We start from the raw sequence: 21119 nt of genomic DNA, 5'->3' as shown, positions 1-21119 counted from the left end.
TTTCTCTGATTCAAAGATGCCTTGCAGTTGGGTGTCTATGAAAGGCCATCTCACATTTCCAAACCAAACAGATATATCCTAGGGAAGCCGACACAGACAGCTAGACACACACACAACAATAGAGACAGTGATGGGGGTGGTACAGAAAACACTAAGACAAACACATAAAGCAGCAGAGGTCCAGTGGCAGGTCAGGTCTTTCCCATACACACATGTAAACATACACAAACACTCACTTGCAGACTTCTAAAGAATGTTTCCACATCTGGTTTCCATTATGGTTTTCATTCAAAGATGTTCAAAGGTCCGATATGAGATGCAGATGTTTGCTGCAAAATACTTCAACTGAACTTGAAATATTGTTGTGTGCAAATCAGACCCTTTTAACAAAGTGTTTAGACCAAGTGCAATTAGAAATGTCAAGCATGTAGATGCTAGAAGAACAGTAAATCCTAATGGAACATTTTACACTTGGTCTAGTTCAAGTCAATATAGTCCACTGAAAATTACAAATGTTAACAGGAATTTGTTGTGCATTCATTTATAGTTTTTACTATCATATCCACCAATCCAAATCATAATAAAAGAAAAAAAAACATCATTCCAGTTTTACTATGCACAGGCATGACTATTTTACAGTTTATTCATAAATATTGAGTCTGGTCAGGTTCAGTCGAGTTCAGAACCAAACACACCCACACATATACACAGAGAAGTTTAGTCTACTCATTCTTTCTGTGATAACAGCTGTAGCACTAATACTGGTGGCTTTCATTGGAGGTACATACGAATACATATTAAACCTGTGGGTGACAAACACATCATATACATTTATATAGTCAATTCAAGTCCAGAGTGATTTTTTTTCCCATACTGTTTCTTTATCAAGATAAGAACTGGAGACCAATTCTTGTTTTCTTTTTATTTTGCCCCTGCCTGGTTTTTCTCCATTTCCTTCCTCTCTTTTCCAGCCAAGATAATCTTCTCTCATGCTGAGATGAAATTATGCTTAAATGATTTCAACATGGCAACCAAAATGGTGTGGGTGAGCGTGTCTATGTATATGACTGAAATTATGGTGAAAGAAACAAAAAAAAAAGAAAAACATATAATTTTTGTAGTAGGGACTCTTTATGCTTAGGCCTACATCATTTTGCCAGTAGGTGGCAACAAGTGAATTGTCTCTTTATGCTTTGATTCATTTACTGATCCGATTCATTCAAAGTGACTGACAGAGGTGGAAAGAGTACAAAAATATTCTACTCAAGTAAAAGTACCATTACATTAATGAAATTTTACTTAAGTACAAGTAAAAGTACCAGTCTAAAAATCTACTCAAGTAAAAGTAAAAAGTAGCTCATTTAAAATTTACTCAGAGTAAAAATTACTTAGTTACATTTTAACAGTGGGAGGGAGTCAAAAATGGGACAGGCCAAGGGGTGTCAAACTCAGTTCCTGGAGGGCCACAGTCCTGCACAGTTTAGATATAACCATAATTAAACACACCTGATCCAGCTAATCTAATCATTTAGGTTTATTTGAAAACTACATGATATGTGTGCTGGAGCAGGGTTAGAACTAAACTCTGCAGGGCTATGGCCCTCCAGGAACTGAGTTTGACACCCCTGGGATAGGTCTATTAATCTCAAACTAGTTGTTTTTAATTAAAGGAATCAGTTATTTAGAATAATAAGACATTTGGGCTGTTACCAAGCAAATCAGTATCAACAAACTCATCTTTTAATGCAGAAGAAATGCAGAAGATTCATTGGAAGTGGCATTTAGATGTATTACACTGTTTAGTGCAGGACAAGAATGCATTTAACCTGCAGTTACAAATGCATGAATAATGTTTTGATATACAAGACATAAAATGTTGAATACTCATTTGAAATGATAAGAAATTAATTATTTAAAAAAATCAAAAGATACTTTAAATGTGAAATTAAAATGGCCAGTATGTGTCAGCAAGTCACTGTTAATAAGTGAGTCATTGCGATTGAACCGAATCATTTAAACGGTTGATTCCTTATACAGTCTATGGTTGATTCATTCAGGAACGAAACACTGTCACGTTGCTCAGAGACGCAAAACCAGGGGCGTCATGCATTCATGATTTTTTAGGGGACACATTTTTTGGGGGGTCGGGGGTATAAGTCATTCTACGAAAGCACTGTATAACTGATATAGGCTTATTTTTTTAAATTTTTTTTTCCTTTTTATTCAAAACAATTCCATACATGCTTAATATATCAGGAAATATCTCGTTTCTCAAATATGTGTAGGTAAACGCGTTTTGCACCTTTATAGATTGTTATTTGATCAATATATGGAAATGTAGTGTAATCTATTAACTACACATAAAAACCTGACTTTTTACTTAAGTGCCATATCATGCCATAAAATATTTTTAATACGACTGAATTTGCATTTAATGTAAATTTTAATAACAATATTGTAAGATACTTATTTTAACACTTTCATTTTACAGAGAGTAAAGAACATTTACATTATCAAAAAACATTTTCATTCAGTCTAGCCAGAGTTCAGGCACTCTCAAAAACTCCCATTAAAATCACTGAAGCACTTTACATTATGAAACGAATATCTTACTTACATTCTTACGCACATCTGCACTTTTTGTTGTTTCTGATGAGAGAATTCGCTAAATAATTCAGTCAGCGAGCAAGTGAACAAAACACTGCGTTTCAGTGATGACTCTTCTGGACGTCTCTGATTGGCCATTGCATCCATAAGCGCAACAGACTAGTTTCTGATTGGTTATCATGAAGCGTTGTACGAACGCGTCTGTCTCTGGCTCAGCGCCAGCCAGCGAACGCAGATTTGAATTTAGCAGCTGATGCTGTGCACTGAACGATCTAATTACACCGCTGTGATTGTATCAAATATATAAAAAATATTATTCTGAATTTTTTTTTTTCGTTTGGAAGCTGCATTTAAAATCCACTTGGCTCAGAATGGGCTTCGAATGGGCACGACGCCTCTGCGCAAAACTGTGCTTTGGTGGCTGTGTTTGGAATTATTTTCTGTTGTAGAAATAGAGCTAAAAAAGGCAATATGGTGTCTAAAAGGCAAGTCTCTTAATTAACTTGTTTACTGAACTGTTATATATATATGTATGTATATATTCATGATGATTTTTGGAGGAAAAGATGGCATTCTTTGTGTGATTTTGACGATGCAATTATTTAGCTTACCTCTACATTCTTGCGAAGGGTTGATATCTTGTCGAGATTTTATAAGCTGCTAGTTTGGTCTTCCTAGGCAAGTACAGCTTATACTGCATAGCCTAATAGAGCATACATATGGCCAGGGGTTCACTTCATTTCCTTCGAGTTCAACTTCAGAATATGACGGAGTTTCGTTTTAAGCGGTGTCTGCACCACTAACGCCTGTTTTGACTGTCTGCATCTTTCTTGTGATTTTAGCGCCAGTTTTCCCTCCTGCCCATTATTTACTGCCGTAGTTTCCAGGGATCGATTTATTTTTTTATTTTTATTTTTTTTACTCAGTAATTAATGTGTTTTAAAATGTAGCGAAGTACAATACTTCAATCAAAATATACTCAAGTAAAAGTAAAATTACAGATTAAAAAAATTACTTTAAAAAGTATTAGTACACAAAAAAGCTACTCAATTACAGTAACGCGAGTAAATGTAATTCGTTACTTTCCACCTCTGGTGACTGAAGTTGGAATAGGATATTAGCATACCACTTGTACTATATCTTAATAGGAAAATGGTAAGAGTTTGCTTCTGGTTTGCTTCATGTGCTATTTTGAATAAGATAATATACGTATGTACTGTATGAGTGAGTCATACTTGAATGATTCACTCAAAAAGATTATTGCTTAACCGATTTCCTTTCGAAAATACTGATTCAAACGCCATTACAGCATTTGAACATGTTTGTGTACAAGCAATTTCAAATGGCAGTCACGCTGTACGTCTGTATAGCCCCTCCAATTATATTCGAGCAGCAATTAAACTGACAAAGTACCACCAAGTATGCCATTTTCTTAAGTCTCAACGTATTCTCAACAGACACATAAGAAAGTTTCTTTAAGCTCTAACTTAGATAAAGCGTCCTTGTCCTCTTTTTCCTTTTTTCGTCCTTAAAGGGATACTCCACCCCAAAATGAAAATGTTGTCATTAATCACTTACCCCCATCTAGTTCCAAACCTGTAAAAGCTTTGTTCGTCTTCAGAACACAATTTAAGATATTTTGGGTGAAAACTGGGAGGCTTGTGACTGTCCCAAAGACTGCCAAGTAAGTTACACTGGCAAAGACCGTGTCCATCTGCCATCAGTGGTTCAACCGTAATGTTATGAAGCAATGAAAATACTTTTTGTACAATAAGAAAACAAAAATAATGACTTCAACTGTTCAACAATTCCTCTCCTCTGTGTCTCTCTACATCAATGTAGCGCGAATTTGGAGAATATGAGGTGAACGCAGGCAGCTTATGCTCTTCTGTGTCAGCCGTGCTGCAGTGAAGTGCAGTTTCCTTTCAAATCAAAGCGTAAATACAGGCAGAAAACGTATCCTTGTGGCACGGCTGACACTGATGAGCATACACAGTTTGTTTTTAGCTAATATTCTCAAAAATGGTGCTACAGTGGTGTGAAGAGACACAGAGAAGACAATTTTTTTAATAAAGTCATTATTTTTGTTTTCTTTGTGTACATAAAGTATACTCATCACTTCATAACGTTACGGTTGAACAACTGATGTCAAATGGACTACAGGTGCATCAAAAAAAAAAATTGAAATCATGGAAAAGGTTTTTTTTTGTAATTTAATTAAAAAGCAAACTCTCTTATATTCTAGATTCATTGCACACGATCTGAAATATTTTAAGAGTTTTTTTTTTATTATTCTGATGGTTATGACTTACAGCTTAGGAAAAATACAAATTCAGTATTTCAAAAAATGAGAATATTTTCTTAAAGGTCAATCAAAAAAAGATTTACAAAACAAAAATGTTCAAGATCTCCAAAGCAGGTTTAATTATGCACTCAATACTTGGTTGGGGCTTCTTTTGCATGATTTACTGCTTCATTGCGGTGTGGCACAGAGGCGATCAGCCTGTAGCATTGCTGAGGCATTATTGAAGCCCAGGTTGCTTTGATAGCGGCCTTCAGCTCCTCTGTATTGTTTGTCAGATGATACTTATCTTTCTCTTCACAATACCCCATAGATTCTCTGTGAGGTTTAGGTCAGGTGAGTTGGCTGGCCAATCAAGCACAGTAAAATCATGGTCATCAAACCATTTGGAAGTGGTTTTGTCACTGTGGGCAGATGCTAAAGTCCTGCTGGAAAAGGAAATCAGCATCTCCATAAAGCTTGTCAAGCAAAAAGTGCTTCAAAATCTCCTGGTAGATGGCTGCATTGACTTTGGACTTGATAAAACACAATGGAGCAACATCAGCAGATATCACAGCAGCCAAATCATCTCTGACTTCAGAAACTTCACACTGGACTTTAATCAGTTTAGATTCTGTGCCTCTGTCTTCCTCCAGACTCCAGACCTTAATTTCCAAATGCTAAATTTACTTTCATCTGAAAAGATGACTGTGGACTACTGAGCAACAGTCCAGTTCTTTTTCTCCTTACCCCAGGTGAAATGCTTCTGACATTTTTTCTAGTTCAGGAGTGGCTTGGTTCTAGGAATGTGACAACTGTAGCCCTTTTCCTGAAGACATCTGAGTGTGGTGACTCTTCAGTCCACTCCTTGTGAAGCTCTCCCAAGTTCTTGAATCAGCTTTTCCTTACAATCTTCTCAAGACTGTGACCATCCCTGTTGTTTGTGCACTTTTTCCTACCACACTTTTTCCTTCCAGTCAACTTTGTATGAAAATACAGTGGAAATGCGGCAATTGTCTTCTAGACAACTGTCAAGTGTGTAGGCCTTCCCATAATTGTGGTTACATGTTCTAAACTAGCTCAAGAGGTATCCAGTATTTATAATCAAAATTAATCAAACTAATCAATCTCTAAATGGAATATAATTGTTTTTTTGTTTTGTTTTTTGAGATACTGAATAAAATTTTTTCCTAAGCTGTAAGTCGTAACCATTAGAATTTAAATAAAATAAAAAAACCTCTTGAAATTTTCAATTTGTGTGCAATGAATATAGAATATAAGTTGAATTAAATTACAAAAATGAAGACATTTTCCACGATAATCAAATTTTTTGAGATGCACCTGTACTTTGTTGGACCTTGACAGTGTATTTTCTTAGCAGTCTATGGGAAAGTCATAAGCCTCCCGGGTTTCATCCAAAAAATCTTAAATTGTGTTCCGAAGATGAACAAAGCTTTTATGTGTTTGGAAAGACTTGGGGGTAAGTGATTAATGACAACATTTTCATTCTGGGGTAGAGTATGCTTTTAAAATTCTTTAAACCTTCTCACTCTCAGTTTGGCCCATCATCACTGACCTAATAAAAATGAAGGGACGTAGATGTAAATCTTTAATGACATGGACTTTAATTATTAGGCTTCAATAACGATAAAGGTACTGAATTTTGTGCGACTTAATAAAATTAAATAAAAATTGGAATGACATTAACGTTTTTGTTTTTCCAAGGCAAGGCCTTTGAGATCACATATGTCCGTTTGAAGTTCTATACCAGCCGACCGGAGAGCTTCGCCATCTACAAGCGTACAGAGGAGAAAGGACCATGGCAACCGTACCAATATTACAGCGCTTCCTGTCACAAGATGTATGGGAAGGACAAGAAGGGCTTCATACGTCCAGGCGAGAATGAAAGGACGGCACACTGCACAGATGAATTTAGTGACATCTCACCTCTAACTGGCGGAAATGTGGCCTTCTCCACATTGGAGGGAAGACCCAGTGCCTACAACTTCGACCAGAGTCCTGTGTTACAGGTACAGTATATCATGTTTATTTTATGATAACATGTAATGCAATATAACGGTTTATATTTCACACATCTCGATACATCTTTTAGCATGCCAGATATAAACATGAACAACTTCTAATGTAAACCTGAGGCATTTACAGTGTGTATGCATGCAAAATATTTATCTTCATGGCTTGTTGACAGTAACTTGCTGTTTTAGTTAGCTACTCCTCTCCTTGGCCTTTAGATATGTAGATTTGTGTGCTTTGTTGTTCCAGAGGAAGGCTTTAAGGGAAAAATACCTCACTGTCAAGCTTCTCAAACTTTTGCACTTTCACAACAGAATCTCATAGCTAAACATGAGTGTGCTCAGCATGCCATGCTACTAAATACAGCCTGCAACCTTTTCCAGAGATTTCTAGGGAGCTTCTTCTATTCAGTGATGCAGTCACAGTCGTCAGATGAAGTTCAGAAAATCACAGGTGACAGGCAACTGCCAGAACTCAACCAACTATTTGATACAGTATATGAATACTTATATATATATATATATATATATATATATATATATATATATATATATATATATATATATATATATATATATATATGTTTTTCTGCAACTATAAACATTTGGTTCTAAAAAAAATGAACTCTTGTTTCACACTTTCACCAGTTTATTTGTCTAGCAGCAGTAGCAAATAGTGCATTCACATACTTGACAGAAAAGTTATTTCAGAGTAATAAACATTTTCTCAAAAAAAATTACTCTATAATGAAACTATTTAAAAAATATATATATATATATATAAATATATATATATATATAAATATATATATATATATATATATATATATATATATATTGTGTTTTGCATGTTTTTGCATAATATATTATTATTGTTATTATTATTCTGCAGAAATTGTATAAATTTAACACAATAAATTATTTAATTATTTAATTTTCATTATTTGTTAATAAATAATTTATTTTTATAACATATTTTTATAGAGCTTGGTTAAAGGTGCCATCTGTCATATCTGGCAAAAAAAATCAAGTCATACTCCACATTCCATACCAGATGGGGGCAGTATGCCTCAATAAAGTGAATTGGTCTACTCTAGAGTAACAAACGAGAAACGGCAGTCTCTATGCTCCGCCCCTACCTTCACAACAACCCTAGAGCATAGCTGAAGCCTATAAGACAGCGGTTCTCAATTGCAGTCCTCGCGCCCCACTGCTCTGCACATTTTGAACGTTTCTCTTAGCGCTTCAGACATTTGTTCTATTCGAACATAATTGCCCTGCGAAGTGGACATCACAGGATATTCAGCCATGATTCCAGTTCGAAGCGAACGTAGCTATATGTTCCAATCAAAGTGCATTGACGTGTGTAAGACGTGAATTTAAATTGTATTGATTTACAGAGGTATATGATGTCACAGTTGTCCATGTTTAAAGACGCTGCACAGCACAAATCAGTGAATGAATGTTTCGATGTGAGGTAAACTTCAACAGATTTCCCCTGCTCAGAGAGTAGGGAGCAATGAACATTTGAAAAACAGTTCATGCACGGAGTTCATTTCTAACGAGCTGATTATCTGAATCAGGTGTGTTAACAAAGAGAAACGTGCAAAATATGCAGAGCAGTGGGGCGCGAGGACTGGAAATGAGAACCGCTGCTATAAGAGGATGTTTTGGCTCCAGAGGAACGTTGGGTGATGTCAAGTGATTTTGAAACATGACATCTTCAAGCTACTCCCCTTCACCTTTACCAGTGAATATGTTCATATTCGTTTTGTTCATATTACATTGAGTTGTATATACACATTATTTGAATTAAATTAATTTGACAGACAGCATTCTGTCAACATCAGACAGCTGATGTTGACCAAGCTAGCGCCAACCAACGTAACCAGAGCTGTCAAGCATTCACCGTGAGACACACGCAATTGACTCTTTTCACACGCTTTCATGCAACACATCAATTTTCTCACGTACAGAAAAACCACGAAGCAAAGAGGACACGGAGACCAACAGACTAGACAGAGCAGGTTACTTATGATATAAAAAAATGGGTAAGTTATAGCTAGCTAATTATCAAAGCAGCTACGGTTAGCCATCGCTAACATTAGCACGTTTATAGAACAGCCTTCGATACATTTCTATGTTATAACTTCCCGAAAAAAAATACACAAACATATAAAACAAACTTCTAGCGAAATACTAACAGCATCTAACTTACCAATCCAAAAGAAATGTTGCAAGTTCGGTGTCGAACCTCATTTCTTTCAGGTCCATCAGTTGTCTCCAGCGATTGAAAGCAGTGCCGATGTTTACTCTGGTTCGGCTCCTTTTCTAATCGGATTTGATTTGTGATTCCGAGCGCGGTTGTTTCCCTGTAACGTTAGCGGGTGGTGGTCTCTTGCCAAGGGCTTAAGTTATCCTTACGCTCTCTTCCCTGAACTGAAATGAAGTAGTGGGCTGTACTTTCCACACGATTGACATCAGGTTAGATTACGTCCACAAGCCGTGCGAGTTATTCGTGTATTGCAGGTTGGCTGGTGGTTATGTTGCCCGTATACCGCCTCCCATGGCCGAAACTGGTATTACGACACCTGTCGGGCCGGGGCTAGTAATGCTACTGCTAATTAAGGTTGATATCTCTGCAGCACTATAACTTGACATTTTTGTAATGACATCATCGCCCTTATTTCTTCTCATACTGTTGATGCGTGTAGGTCATTTTTTGTATATTTTTACCTCAATTTTTGCACATGGCACCTTTAAGTCAGTAAAATGCACATAAAATGCATTTAAAAATCATTTTAAAAGTTACATTATTTTGAAAATTATGTAGACCGTTTTAATGTGTCCTTCAAAAAACAAAATCTGTCCTGGCTGGAACATTGAAGTGTCCAAAGTTGAAGAATATTGAAATGAGTATAGCCTAAATCAAAGCAGATTTGACAGGGTATTAGATGATCAGTACCTGCATTAGAGCACTCAGACTGGGAGCTCACCGCCTCCACATCTATTTTTGTAACAAGAAATGGATGGAAGGGAAAGAATGTGTTTTTGCTATAACAGAAGGGTCATACCAATTGAAACTGATGTGCATTGAATACCCCATAAGGTGTTTGAGTGCTGCTTTCTAAAAATTATTTCATGTAAATAATTACATTGCACAGTTTTTTCAGTAAGATTAAATACAAAATATGTTACAAGTGAACAAAAAAGAAAACTATTGAAAAGGATAAGAGTTTTAGCCTGTGATATTTGACTGTAATGTATGTTTTATGAGTACAATGCAGAAAAGTTTGAATCACTTGTTCTCATTTGTCTCATAATTATCACATATTATTATGGCTAATATCCAGTCACAAAATGTTTGAGGCCCCCATTTACACCTTTATTAAATGCTGATCTTATCACCAAAAAAAGAAAAAGGTTTTTATTGGGGTAAACATGGTTCTTGACATTCAACCGTTGAACAGGGATAAAAATGTTTGAACCTACTGAGGTTTGTTGTGGAACTGTGAACAAGCCTATTTTAGGTAAAAGCCTTTTCACTTTCAATCTTTTCATCAGCCTCTTTTCTCTCAATTTTCAAAGAAAAACAGGCAGCCCATCTGTTTACAAGAGTAAAAGCCACTAGAGGGGGACATGAGTGGGAACAACACTAAAGAAGGGGATGTCATTTTATTTAAGAGCAGAGATAACAGTTTGGCTTGTTATTGAGGCTTGTAGCCTGATACATGTACACACATTGTCCAGTGTGTCTTCCACTATGTACCTGGATCCTGAATGCTAAGCATTCAGATTTATGCATTTAGCAGATGCTTTTAAACAGGTCAGTTCATCGAAGAGCCAGCAATATTTGTCATATACAATGTCAGGTTTATTAAGTGAAAGTGAAATACAGCAAAGTATGGTGACCCATACTCGGAATTCCAAATATCTCAGCAATTCAGGAGGAGTTGGACGCTCATTTCGCCAGAGAGGAACAGAGAGGGTGAAGGTTTCTGAATTTTGGTAACGTTGTTCATTAGGTTACCTAAACTGTTGGGGAGGGCATATATTTCTAGGCATGAATTGAGGTGAGAAGGTGCTATTCCAGTGTAAAGCCAGCGTCAAAACCTTAAATTTAATTATGGCTGCATATTTGAGCCAGTGGAGTGAGGTCAGGAGATCTGAGAAGAACCACTTTATTCAATGAAGCTTGTTTTTTTTCTCGACGTGTTTATAATGACTAATAGCTTAGAATCTATTTCTCACACATGCATCTGTATTGCTTCTCATAATGGGCTCTCTGCAAGTGGAAATGGATCGTCTGCAGGCGGAAGAAAAACTAAGAATCTCCAATTACCCAAATGTCACCCTGTTGCTAGCCCGTTTTTTTTTTTTTTATAATTTACTTGATTTTGTGTGATTGACATGAGGGAATGCAGCAAGCAACAAGGATGGAAATAAATGAGATGAGAGCTGAAAATAGTCACTTATGAGAATGTTTAACTTCTGGTTCCATTAAAGTAGGACATGTAGGCTAATGCAGATTCAACACTGAAATAAGATGTACTGTACGAAATGTTAATTTAACCAAATAATTCAAAACCTGCTCACACCATGAATTATATTTTAGATGCATACTTTAAAGTATTTTTTGGATGGATTTTGGTTGTTGATGTTTTTATTGTAACATTATTCACTATTAACTAGTTGCTTATTAGCATACATTTTACTAGAATATTGGCTGTTTAAAGGCGCAATATGTAATTTTTCTGCTTTAAAAATAGCAGAAATCACTATATCTATGTTATATATATTTTTTAGTTGTGTACTTACATTATCCCGAAAGTTTCCACAAACTTTCAAATCCGGAGAAAATTATAGTTTAATTAGAAGACACGGCACGTTTCTTTATTTCCGTTTTGTCGCCCGTCTATGGCGTCATATAAACTTTGACCCCTCTAGTTTATCTAACTTCCTGCGGAACCCGGCGGAGCCGCCAAATACAAAGGTGAACAGAAGCAAAGACGAGACGAAGAAGAAAATGTAGTAGCTAGCCTTGATCGAGACTATTATATTTTATATTTATATTGTTTATATTCGTATTTATACCTCAATCAATAACTTAGTTATGGATCATGATTATGCTTTGCCTGCACGTTCTGTGAAGCGCAAACGTACGGGTGAAATAAATGACCTGAGAAGGTTTTGGGACAAGAGAAGAACCGAGATACGGGTAAATATTGGAGTTGCATTTCCAAGATAGAGAGAGCTCCGTGACTAGCTGAAACTACAGAGAGATGCTTGCATTCTAATAAACAGATATGCATCCATTCAGCTAACTAACGTTATATCTATCCGTATATTTTGTGAAACGATGATGTCTTGTGTAAAACGCTGACAGACTAGCTCTCATGTAGAGTATAATGTAAATCTACATGTGTTCTATATCTAGCTGGATAAAGTAGCTTCAAATGCAGTTCACTATCTTGTTCGATATCATAGTATAAACGTAATTATAATTATTAACGAAAGCGAAAACCGTGTTTTTTAACATATATTACTACTAGCTAGATGGAATATTGATTTGATAGGGGTCTGATAATTCATATATCTCTCCGTTCGAAAAGACGTGATTGTCAAAATACTAGGCTGCTGCTGCTGTAGGTGAAGGGGGACCGCTGACAGACCAGGCTCTTGTCTTCATGACAACAATATCTATACTTCATGTTGAACATAAATATAAAGCCTACTGATAAAGGAAACCGTCAACAGTATTGACGGCAAAATAGACTATGTTTGACAGTTGCAATATTTGAAAATCGATTTTAATAATTATAATTATTAATAATAATAATTAATTAATAATTATTTGATAATTATTTATTTATTTTTTAAATTACATTTATATCTGAATTTATGTCAACCTATAGACTTTCAAACATCAAAATGTCATGATTTAATATGTATTTGTGTACAAAATTACATATAAACATATTTTCCTATTATATTTTGCCTGGAAACGCTTCCAACACGCTGAACCAACACGTGAAAAATAGGCGTCGGTTCTATTTCTAGCATGCATGCGTTTGAGACGCGCGGCTCACACAGGCAGTCTGCAAGCTCTAACCCAGGGACCAGCAACCTTTTCGGCATGACGTGCCATTTTTTATTTTTATGGTTAACCACTGTGCCAAGTGTGCACAGCCCCCCCCCCCCCCACACCCCGATATAATTCTGTATTTAAACAGTACATACACAATTTTTTATTATATGATAAAAAAAAGTTTTTTTAACGTTTAATCAACGTTAATGCACTGCTTTAATTGATGAACGTGCACACACAGACACACACACAACACACACCACTCGCACACAGAGATCTGAGATCGTGCTGTGCAAAAAGTAGCATTCAGAAGCTCATAAACCTATGAGTGTTGTCACGCTACTTTTATTAATCGATACCTAATCGCTACATTATATTTCTCAACAACAAAGGGGCAAAATCGCTTCATTGTCTGCAGAGAGAGACAATTTACCACCCCCCCCCCCCCCCCCCCCACTTTCTTTCTCTCAAAATGGCCATATTTCAGACAATTTTTCATCACTGGATATAGCTTTAGGTCATTTAACATTTCTATGGTAAAACGTATTATTAAAAGTTGACTAATGTTAATGGATTTGCAGCTTCATCTTACCTCACTCTCTTTAACGTTAAACTGACGCTTCGCGCTCTGCTTCTGTGAAAGGTAAACCCCGCCTACTTTGATCTGATTGGCCATCTCAGTGATTTTGACATTGACGAGTGCTGTTAGACCGAGGCTTTGATCTGAAGCACCTAGTATGTGCAGTGTTTGCACGTGCATCCATGCAAGTTAATTCTCACACTTTAATAGTATTTGTAGCTCCTAACAGGCTGTGTGACTATGAGAAGTTATTACATCAAACTGTACGTCATTATACAGTTTTCCTTATTGCTTGCGTGCCAGCGATTATCCCTCTGCGTGCCACTGTTGGCACGCGTGCCGTAGGTTGCCAACCCCTGCTCTAACCTATTAACATGGGTGCCGAATTAAAAACTGACACGCCACGCAGCTGAGACGCTTGCGCCACGCATCCAGTGTGTCGCCGGCCTCAGTTAAAATGAGTGAGGAATGTGGGGAGCGACAGAGCGCGTGTTCCAATGAACAACAACTCCCATGAGCCTACGCTCTTTCCTGACGTCATCAAAGTACGTCTTATGTTATTATTTTGATTGAGTGACCCCTGGTGGCCAAAAATTGCATACTGTACGTTTAATAGTACTTATTATTATATTTCCTTATTCTAAACAGAATTACTACAGTAACTACATATCAATAAGCAGCTAATTGGGTATTTATTGAAAGCGAGAATTCTACTTCTGCAAATCTACACCCTTAACTAAACACATTCAAGACCTTTTCTTATTTAAATTTACATTTATAGCGTAAATGGTTTTATATCTCAGTTCATCTTGATTCTACTTTGTAAATTTCTGATTTAAATTGCAGTTCAGCTCACTGTTTGCAGTAATACAAATATAAGCTCAATTCAAAAGGATCCCAATCTGGTTTCATACATAAAAAACAATGACTGATGAATTATAAATACTTCATAGTATAGTATTGTGACATGATCTAATCTGAGATACTGAGTCAAGGTTTTTCATAAACGCTTCACTTTTTACCGTTTCTTCTTTGCCCCACACAAACACACACACTTGAACTCCTGCCTCCATTTATCTCCCTTTGCACTCATTACTTTAATCATTAATTCTTTCTCTCTGTAATTAGAGAGTGGAAGTAGTGATTTAGCCACTCTGTGAAACAGAATGGAAGTCAAGTGTCTTTCATTTTCTAACCGCCCCTCTCTTCTAAAGTCTGAACCCCTGAACTTTCCACTGCCACCAGGTTTCTTTTACAATTCAGTTTTATGTATGGCAGCCCCAGTCTGACTGCTGTGATCAGATGCTTCTAGGGGAATACATTTCCCCCCTGCTTCCACATGAAAGGCACCGCTTACCTTGACCCAAAAAACTTGCTACATTTTCTGTTGTTTATATTTCGGATATAAGATGATCTCTGTTACTCTGTTTTTAATATTTTAGCTGTCTGGTTGGACTTAAAGTTCATGATGTTAGGACTATGCTGAGTGCGGTTCATGTAAGATAGCTAAATAAGATATTTTGGGAAAAAATGAGAACACAACAGGAAATGACAAACATCTAGAACACATGGAAACGTTTAAGTAGCTGACTGAGCCATTCTTAACTCTTTGCTTCCGGAGTGCATAGACTGCTGCTGTTTTTAACTAGATATATCAAGTACATCTAGTATCTTGTACACAGAATATCTGAGCAAGATCAGAGACAATTCATAAAAGAACACGTATATTTAAAATCACACATCCAGTTTTCTGTGAGTGAAGGAGCTCCCTTGCCAGATACAGTAAGAAATTTACTGAGAACAAGCCTTTTGCAAGACATCTGGTGACCTGGGCGGGCCAGCCAAATTTCAGGGGATGGGGGCGGTACCACCACTGGCCACCATGTAGACATGCCCCTGCTAGCTCTATTCTAAAAGAAGAAGAAAACAACAAAAAAAAGACTTGTACCTTTTGTACTTGCACTCTATTCATCCAATGCTTAAAATAAATAAATAAATAAACCTAACACTAGCTTTTCTAATCTTTTTGTATTCTGGTTATTTGTTTCCTTTTTATTTATTATTCAATTAACAAAAGCAAAAAAGGCCTCTAACACTAGCTTGCTCTATTCTTTTTCTATTCTATGTTTTATTTATATTTATTATATAATAAAAAATACCTTATTATGTGTACTGTGTTATGATAACTGAGACTTTTTATAGCACTTGCATATTATTGCTCTTTTGTTGATTTCGATTGCTTCCATTGTCCTCATTTGTAAGTCACTTTGGAAAAAAGATTCTGCTAAATGTATTGTATATATATACAGTACAGACCAAAAGTTTGGACACACCTTCTCATTCAAAGAGTTTTCTTTATTTTCATGACTATGAAAATTGTAGATTCACACTGAAGGCATCAAAACTATGAATTAACACATGTGGAATTATATATGAAATTATATACTGTACATAACAAAAAAGTGTGAAACAACTGAAAATATGTCATATTCTAGGTTCTTCAAAAAAGCCACCTTTTGCTTTGATTACTGCTTTGCACACTCTTGGCATTCTCTTGATGAGCTTCAAGAGGTAGTCACCTGAAATGGTCTTCCAACAGTCTTGAATGAGTTCCCAGAGAGATGCTTAGCACTTGTTGGCCCTTTTGCCTTCTGTCTGCGGTCCAGCTCACCCCTAAACCATCTCGATTGGGTTCAGGTCCAGTGACTGTGGAGGCCAGGTCATCTGGCGCAGCACCCCATCACTCTCCTTCTTGGTAAAATAGCCCTTGATGCCTTCAGTGTGACTCTACAATTTTCATAGTCATGAAAATAAAGAAAACTCTTTGAATGAGAAGGTGTGTCCAAACTTTTGGTCTGTACTATATATATATATATATATATATATATATATATATATATATATATATATATATATATATATATAGACAAAAATAGTATCATAACCTTTGCTTTTTTTGCTTTAAACATGCTTTTGATATTCATTTGTATTAATAAGAATATTTTTAAAATGCTTTATTTGTTTATTTTTTCTTTAGACTTACGGGTAGGACACTTTTCATTATGATACCGCATAATAATTGTAGCAAAATGCAGTGTGAATTTCAAAATGCATTCTGAGCCAAATGTGTATCAAAATGGTTGCAAGGTGATTTAAATGTCTTTTATTTTTTCTTAAATGCATTGACACTTACACTTAAGATGTTTAAATTGCACTTTCATTAAATACCTCACCAAAATGTAGTTTAAGTCAGTGTGGATTTGAAAATGCATTTCGAGGACATCACACCCCCCCTCAACCTGTCAGTCATTTATAAAGACTGGGCTCTGCAACAAGACACACTGTGGGTCTTTGTCAGATGACATCATACTCAAGAGAAACAAAGTGCATTATGGGTATCACCGGCATTTGTAAGGTATCAAAGCTAAGGCTTTGATACCTTGTAGTTTTGTAACTGGAGAAAAGTGTTTTTCATTCATTTCAATAATAAAATGGTACGTTCTTGTTATGTGACAGTCTGCAATAGTAAATCACATGATAGAAAAGGTCATGCAGTCATCTTATGCATAGGTGTATTTAAGTATGTATTTGAAATATTTGTAGTTATTTTACTTCACTACTAAAATTAAATATTGATTTGGGATTTTGTACTGCTAATGTGAAACATGTAATTCATCTGTACACTGACATTTATATTATATTCAGTCACTTGTTGGAAAGCATCTGAGCAGAAAGTAATGTAAATATGTTGTGCTGTATCTCTCTGGTTTCAGATTCGGCTATTTTTTCCGTTACCACCCAAGCTTTTATAACTCGTCTGAAGGTTTTGTGGCAGTGCAGTTCTGCATTTTTGTGATCGTTAACAAGAATGATGGCACAGCATGCTTCCCATTTCCCCTCTCCGTCACTTCTTTGATGATTGATCATTTTTAGTTTTCAAAACCTCTGTCAGATTTTTTTAATAGCTGAGCTTTCCCCAATGGCCCAGTTGCCCATAGATTTCTGCTCAGTGAGGTGTTCATCGACATGCTGATTATAAAGCAACTCCTGATCAATACGCAAGCCAGTTTGTACATGGAGGTGGTGACAAATCTTGAGGACAAGAGTAAGTCTTTAAGTTATCGTTTGTTTGTGTCCTTTAGCATTCTTATCTATTTCTTGTTCTCTCATTCTTTGTATTTCTTCATTTAACGAGAAAATGAGAAAACATTCACTTCTAATCTGAATGAAAGTGGGATCAATGAAGTCAAACTCTTTCATTACCACACACACACAAATACACAGCTTTTTTCCCTCCCTCTTATTTCACCCACTGACATATTGTTCAATTAAATTGTGAAAAGGGAAACTGACTCATTTGACTGGCCATTTAAAACCCTTAGTTCCTTTTCAGGAACTCGAGCTGCGTCGAAACGCTTTTGGGGAACGTCCCTGACGAGACCGACTCTGAATATCGTGTGCCATCAGTCCATCGGAAAGGCGTGACGTCACGGGCGGGGTGACGTAGCGACCAGGAAGCTATAAAAGCACGTGCCGTGCAGCTGGCTTCAGCTTCGAATCTGTCAGCAAGCGCTCTGTGTGTGCATGTCAAAGTCTGTCCTGTTGGTCCTATATATTGTTGTCTGTCCCTTAGCCATTAAAAGATCGCTAAAACAGCTCAATATGCCAAAACAAAAGCAAAAGACCTAACATATGAAGGGCGATTCCAAGCCACGTTATAGATTGTGTGTTCCTCCCTGCCCTCACTACATTACGAGTGGGGATGCACACAGTTTGTGCGTGGCTTGCCTGGGATCTCTTCGAGAAGTGAGCCTTTGCAAGCGTTCCTCGCGATGCCGGTTCCGCTTTCGCCGAGGCGAAGCCGCGCCGGCATTCGTTGGGTTCGCAGATCGCTCTGCTGGAAGGTATGGAGACGGGCACGTCCTTATCTCCTACCGTACCCACCAGATCTGCCTGATTCCGGGGTTTGGAAGCCCGAGCTTCAGCTCTTCCCCCCGAGCGTCGGGCTTGACGCTCTGCCTTTCTTTCTCTGAGGAGATTGACACGGAGGGCGTCGGCGAGCTTGTAGTTGCACAAACAAAGTTGCATAAGCACAGTATAAAACAAACAGTGTCATTATACGGGCAGCGTTAGTGAGCAGCTATTTAATCTCCGAGGGGATTAATATTGTTTGTGTGACTAAGCTATTCGCGCGCTGTCGAGGCAACGCGTGTATTACATCATTTTCAGTTTTGATGTGAATTTTTCCATACCCGACCCGTCTGGTTATTTTTAACTCCATTTAATAAGCAGGAGTTGGTTCTATTACTTCAATGTGTACTTTATCACAATCTAGACCGTGTTTACTTGTCTGATTGTTTGATTATTTTTAAATTCTGAGGAATATGACTCTGAGAAGTCAATATATCACTATATGTGTACTCTATCACAATCTAGACCATGTTTACTTGTCTGATTGTTTGATTTCACTAAATTCTGAGGAATTTGGATTGCATTAGATTCTGAGGAATCTAATGACTGTTATCTAACTTCGAGAAGTTCAATATATCACTTCAATGTGTATTGTATCGCAATCCAGACCGTATTTACTTGTCTGATTGTTTGATTTCATTAAATTCTGAGGAATATAATGACAGTTATTTGACTCATGAAGTTAGATGTACTGGAGGGAACTTCTGGGCGGGAGCAGCCCCCTCCGCGTACAAACAGTCACGACTACAGAGGGCAGCCCCTACTGGGGTAGAGCGGTGTCCACCTCATTACACGGTGCCCGTCTCACCTCAGTGCCCTCGGAAGGTGGGTCTGCCAACCCTGCCGGAGTTTCAGGGTGCAGCGGCCTCCAGCGAGCACTACTCAGTTATTTCCGCCCGTGAGCGTAGGAGCTGGGATGCTCACCTCCCCTTCGGGAGACTGATTCCCTTAGTACATTAGCTAGCAGCGTGGAAACTACTGCCAATGTATCTCAATGGGTCCTGCGCACAGTGGAAAGACAATAGTCGGCCTCCTGCAGGCTCTGGTTATGGAACAAAAAGTGAATACCCTTTTTAGGAAGGAGGCCATCGAGGTGGTCCCTCCTCTAGTCAGGGAGTCCGGGTTTTATAGTTGCGTTCGATCTTAGACTTATGTCATCTAAACCTCTCAGTAATGTCACTGAAGTTCAAAATGCTCACTGTCAAACAGATTGTAGCTCAAATCAGATCCGAGGACTGGTTTGTCACAATAGATCTCAAAGAAGCATACTTCCATATCCATCCTTCCACAACACAGGAAGTTTCTGAGGTGCGCTTTCTGGGGCAAAGCTTATCAATATCGAGTACTTCCCTTTGGCCTCGCACTCTCACCCCGCACGTTCACGAAATGTATGGATGTGGCTCTGGTATCCCTCCGTATGCAGGGCATCCGCATTTTAAATTATATCGACGATTGGTTGATCCTAGCTCAATCAGAGCAGATGGCGGCTCGACATCGAGATGTCGTTCTCGCACACATGGGGGAGCTGGGTTTGAGACTAAACGCCAAGAAGAGTGTACTTTCTCCAGTTCAGAGAACCACCTATCTAGGCGTAGTGTGGAATTCGACCACGATGCAGGCACGCTTGTCTCCTGCTCGGATCGAGTCGATCCTCACATCAGTCGAGAGAGTCAAAGAAGGCCAGTCACTCACTGTCAAACAATTCCAGAGATTGTTAGGGCTGATGGCAGCTGCGTCCAACGTGATACCTTTTGGCCTGCTGTACATGAGACCCCTACAGTGGTGGCTCAAGTCCAAGGGCTTTTCCCCGAGGGGAAATCCACTTCGAGTTATCAAGGTCACGCGGCGGTGCCTTCGTGCCTTAGACATGTGGAAGAAACCTTGGTTCTTGAATCAGGGCCCGGTGCTGGGAGTTCCTTGTCGCCGTGTAACGCTAGAGACAGATGCGTCTCTCACCGGTTGGGGTGCGGTCATGAGTGGCCACCCTGCCCGCGGTCTGTGGAGTGTCGCCATCTGACATGTCACATCAATTGCCTAGAGATACTAGCAGTCTATCGAGCATTGAAATATTTCCTCCCAGACCTGAGAGGTCACCATATGTTGGTGCGCACCGACAACACATCAGTGGTCTCTTATATCAATCACCAGGGGGGTCTGCGTTCGCGCCCCTTGTACAAGCTGGCACACCAGATCCTTCTGTGGTCCCAGGGCAAACTCCTCTCGATCAGAGCAGTGTATATTCCTGGGAGATTGAATGTGGGAGCAGACATACTGTCGAGACAGGGGCCGAGGCCCGGGGAATGGATGCTTCACCCCGAGGTGGTGAAGCAGACATGGAGAGTATTTGGCACAGCCCAGGTGGACCTCTTTGCGACTCAGGAGACATCGCAATGTCCCCTCTGGTTCTCTCTAGTTCATCCAGCTCCTCTGTGACTGGACGCTATGGTACAGACCTGGCCGAGGCTTCGTCTGTACGCTTTTCCCCCTATCGCTCTGCTCCCGGGAGTTCTGGCGAGAGTACGCCGGGACGGGGCCTGTCTACTACTAGTAGCCCCGTTC

At 38.2% G+C, this 21119-nt stretch overlaps 1 protein-coding gene across 1 annotated transcript in view; it reads left to right on the top strand.

Moving 5' to 3' along the window:
* lamc3 (laminin, gamma 3) overlaps positions 1–21119 on the top strand; it is a 93205-nt gene that overhangs the window by 2737 nt on the left and 69349 nt on the right. The window contains exon 2 of the mRNA XM_059550560.1: positions 6614–6918. Coding sequence (XP_059406543.1) covers positions 6614–6918 — 305 coding nt within the window. The remainder of the gene's footprint in view (positions 1–6613; positions 6919–21119) is intronic.

Source organism: Carassius carassius, chromosome 5 (assembly GCF_963082965.1).
Source record: "Carassius carassius chromosome 5, fCarCar2.1, whole genome shotgun sequence".
NCBI lineage: Eukaryota > Metazoa > Chordata > Actinopteri > Cypriniformes > Cyprinidae > Carassius > Carassius carassius.
Note: the sequence above shows the minus strand (reverse complement) of the source record. Positions and strands in the feature narration are given on the sequence as shown.